Source organism: Chaetura pelagica, unplaced genomic scaffold (genome assembly GCF_000747805.2).
Source record: "Chaetura pelagica isolate M959 unplaced genomic scaffold, ChaPel_1.0 scaffold290, whole genome shotgun sequence".
NCBI classification, from domain to species: domain Eukaryota; kingdom Metazoa; phylum Chordata; class Aves; order Apodiformes; family Apodidae; genus Chaetura; species Chaetura pelagica.
In genome coordinates this window covers 322251-326242 of record NW_009951792.1, presented here as the reverse complement: position 1 = coordinate 326242, position 3992 = coordinate 322251, and the positions used below count along the sequence as shown (strand labels likewise).

The window sequence follows — 3992 nt, the reverse complement described above, 5'->3', positions numbered from 1 at the left end:
GGTCATGGGGGCTGGGGGGGCGCTGGGAGGGTTCCCCACCATCCGGGCAGCCCTCAGGACCATCTCCAGCTGCCCACGGTGGAGCTGCACCGCGAGGAAGAGGCAGTTCAGGAGCTTGAGCAGGACCCAGCAGCACAACCTGGAGAAGGAGGAGATGGTGAGAAACCCTGGGCGGGGGTGGTTGTGGGGGGAGCTGCTCCCCACATCCCTGGGACACATCCAGGACCCCCACTGCCCTGCCTCAGTTTCCCCAGCCAGGCTGAGGAGCCTGACCCCTAATGCTCTCATCAAGCAATTAAACAGACTGATTAGAAATGCAGATCAAACATTAAAGGCTGGATCCTGCCCCCCCTTCCTTCCCCTCATGGAGTCAATCCTGCCCCCCCTCCCATTCCAGGAAGGATTATAAAGCTTTTATCCTTCCAGGTAATTTTAAATACTTAAGGCTGCTTGGAGGGTTCTTTGATTACAGCTCAATCAACCAGCAATTAAGCCTTTAATTGCCATGAGAAAGGAAAAGTTACCTTGGGCCCCCCAGGGGTGTGGGGGGGTTGTTTTTCCTCCCTCCCTTTCCCCCTGCAGTATCAGATCCCAGCTCCCTGGAAGGAACTGGGGAATGTTCCTGGAGCTGTGTGGGGCCTGGAGGGCTGCCCACAGAGCTGCTCCTGGATCTCCCAAGGGATCCAAATTAATCCCCCCAGGGATCCACCTGCACCCCCCAAAATGATCCACTCACATCTCCCAAGGGATCCCACCATATCTCCTAATCAATCCCAGTGCCTGCCCCTCAGGATCCCAGTGAATCCCCCCCAGGATCCACCTGAACCCCCCAAGGGATCCCAACACTATCTCCCAAACAATCCCAGTGCCTCTGCCAAGGGAACCCACCCCTGCACATCCCCCCAAAGGATCCACATGGATACCCCTGGGGGTGGGATCAAGTCCTCACTCCAAGCCCCACCCCCCCGCGGGGTTTAACACCCAAATGAAGAGGGTGAGCGACCTGGAGGGGGCCAGGATCCCCCTGGGATGAGGTGAGAGATGCCCATAGATGGGGCGTCGCACCCCCAGCCCCCCCAAAGCAGGAACACAGACCTCAGGGTGGGGATTGAGAGCGGGGCCTGGATCTGGGCCAGGATCTCCAGGACTTTCTCCTTCCAGCCCTGCTGGGATTTGCTGTCCCCTCTGGAGCCGTGGGACAGGCCAGCAGCATCCTGCACCCTGGGGGCCAGGGGGGGAAACGGGGGTAGTTAAATCATCCTGTTATAGTAGTTAGTGTGTATCCTGCTGGGTAATTAGTGATGACAAGGCCATGGGGTAGCAGAGGCTCCACAGTGTCCTAGGACCAAGCCAGGAGAGCTGGAGCATCAGCCCCATTCTGAGGGGGTTCTCGGGGTCCCCTCCCCAGGGATGAGCTCCTGGAGGAAGGAGCTGGCATGAATCTCCTGCAGTCTGGTGACCCAACGGGATGAGGCAGGATTAGGGGACCAAAAGGGATCCCATAGGATTAGTAAGCAGGAAGGGATTCTGTAGGACTGAGGGACTGAAAGGGATCCCATGGGAGTGGGGATTGAAAGGGACCCTGAGGGACGTGGAGACCCAAGGGACCCCAAAGGATTTGGGGACCAAAAGGGATCCCATGACATTGGGGGATTAAAAGGGATCTTCAAGGACTGGGGGATGGTGGGTCCTGCCGGGGGGTGACCCTGTCAAGCCCCTCCAGCTGCTCCCACCTACCTCCTGCTCTGGCAGACCCTCTCCAGGAGGTCTCTGGGGATGTCAGCAGGAACTTTCCGGTTCCAAACCATCAGGAAAGCACAGACCCTTCGGACCAGCCAGCCCCGGAACCTGGGCAAGGAGCCACACAGTGACATTCCCAGGCTTTTCTGGGGTGCTCACCCCCCCAACCCTGCTGTTTGCAAGAACTGGGACATTCTTTTCTCCCCGTTTTCCAGCTGGGAATACTGAAACAAGGAACATTTTGCTGGGGTGAGGAAGCTGCCATGGGTAGAAACACTCAGGGGAGGTCCCAAATTGAGGATTTTTCCCAAATCTGTCCCCAGATTCGAGCCAGGAAGCCCCAAAATGGGGAAAAAAAACCCCAGGGAGCGTGAGGGGAAGGGCTGGATGTGGCCAGAGAGAGACACAGGAGCTTCAGGGCTTCATTTTCCCACTTCTGATCTTTCCTCCCATCACTGGGCTGGTTTTCAGCCACCCCCTAGTGGGAGATGAATAATTCCAAAGGTTTTGAAAGCTGGACCTGGGATATTTCAGGCTGACTGGAGGAGAATTTGGAAAAATACTGAGGGGAAATTGCTCTGTCACCAGGGACTGAGTGGAGAGAGGGCAGGGAAAGGGGGGGGTGGAGGAACAGGGGAAGCTCAGCAGCTCTGGAATTCAAAAAAGGATGAAAATATCAGGGATTTGACTCGGGAATAGCTCCAGGAAAAGGCAGCAGTGAAGAGCAGAAGGGGCTGGGGACAAGGCCCTTGTGGCTCTCCCAGGGGGCCAGCTTGGCTCCCAGAGCCATGTGCATGAGATCCTGTCAGTGCTAAAACCTTCCCAGCAATTCCCAATAAGCAAAACCCTTCCCAGGAATTCCCAACAAGCTCCAGACACCACATTTTGGATCAAATTCCCCCCAAAAAAACAACTCTCCCCAAGCTGTGGCTGCCTGCTCCTGAGGAACTGCCAGGGACACCCTGCGCTGGGGGACATGGTTCCCAGTGGGAACTGGGATTCATGAAATTCTCCTTGGAGTTCATGAGGAAGGAAGGGTGATGGAGATGGGTTTTCTGTGAGGAGCTGGATGAAATTTGGGAGGGGGTGAGGGAAAAAAAAGGGGGTTTTGTCCAGTGTTTGTCTCCAACTCACGGTGTGTCCTCCTCAGCCACCCGGGCAGCATCACGGAAGCCAAGGTAGCCAAGTTGCTGGTGGAAGAAACCATCCTGGAAGGAGAAAACCAGGATCAGCTCTTCCCAAGGAGACCTTGGGGAGATGGGGTGGGGGAACAGCCCCCCCACCTTCCACCAGACCCTTGGAATGGAGTTTTTCCTCTTGGTTGGTATCCTGGGATCCCAAACCCTCTTTTCAAGGGAGCTCTTACCCAGCTCTTGGGGGTGCAGGTTTGGCAGCAACGTCCCGTGAAGGGTCGGGATTTGCCCAAAAATGGGATGAAAATTTCCAGCTTCTGTCCCGAATCACAGATCCAGGTTTTCATCTGAGGTGGGAAAAGAGAGATGGAGCAGGAGGGGGGGATTGCACAAAGCTTTGGAGGCACTGGATGGCAGCAAGCACATCCCAGAAGTGAAGTGGGTTGAGGTGTGAAGTGGATTTGGAAGTGAAGAAGAGGACTGGGGTGAAGTGGATGTATCTGGGATGGAAGGGGGAGCAGGGGAGGCAGGCTCAGGATGACCTTGTCCTCCCCAAAGGGGACAATGTCCCAGTTTCCAGCAGAGGACTCACCTTGGTTTCCCTGGATCCAGTGGGACCAGCACCCTGGGAAACGTGTCCAGTGGAGCTGGGGAGACAGGGATAAAAGGGGGAGTGGGGGGAGCTGGGGAGCTGCACAGGGGGAGACCCCAGACCTCACATCCCCGCCCACTGCCATGGCCACAGCTGGGGATGGGAACCCACTGGCTGCTGGGGGGAGGGACCTGGTGCTCCGTGGGGGGTTTGGGGGACAAGAAAATGGGGGTTGGGACCCCCCCAAAATGAAAAGGAAGAAGGCTTGCTCCCCCTGTCCCCCCCAAAAAAGGGGTTGAGGGCCCCCCTAAACAAAACAGAGTTTGAGGCTCAAAAATAAGAGGGTTGGGAGCTCAAAAAACCACAAGGTTTGGGTCCCCCTCCCAAAAAGAGGTTTTAAAGCCCCCAAAAGAGGGTTTTGAGCACCCCAAAATAAACCCTAGGGTCTGGAGTTCCTCCCAAATAGAAGATTTTGAGCACCCCAAAAAAAAGAAGTCCTGAAGCCAAAAAAGAGGCTTTGGGCCCCC

General features: G+C 56.1%; 1 protein-coding gene across 1 annotated transcript in view; it reads right to left on the bottom strand.

Annotated features, from left to right (window-relative positions):
* The window catches only part of GPAT2 (glycerol-3-phosphate acyltransferase 2, mitochondrial), a 9756-nt gene extending 6146 nt beyond the window's left edge, over positions 1-3610 (bottom strand). The window contains exons 1-7 of the mRNA XM_010002709.1: positions 3588-3610; positions 3466-3520; positions 3107-3220; positions 2875-2948; positions 1738-1848; positions 1096-1221; positions 40-139 (exon numbers count right to left, since the gene is read on the bottom strand). Of these exons, the coding sequence (XP_010001011.1) occupies positions 40-139; positions 1096-1221; positions 1738-1848; positions 2875-2948; positions 3107-3220; positions 3466-3520; positions 3588-3610 (603 nt within the window). The remainder of the gene's footprint in view (positions 1-39; positions 140-1095; positions 1222-1737; positions 1849-2874; positions 2949-3106; positions 3221-3465; positions 3521-3587) is intronic.
* Positions 3611-3992: the final 382 nt, after the last annotated feature.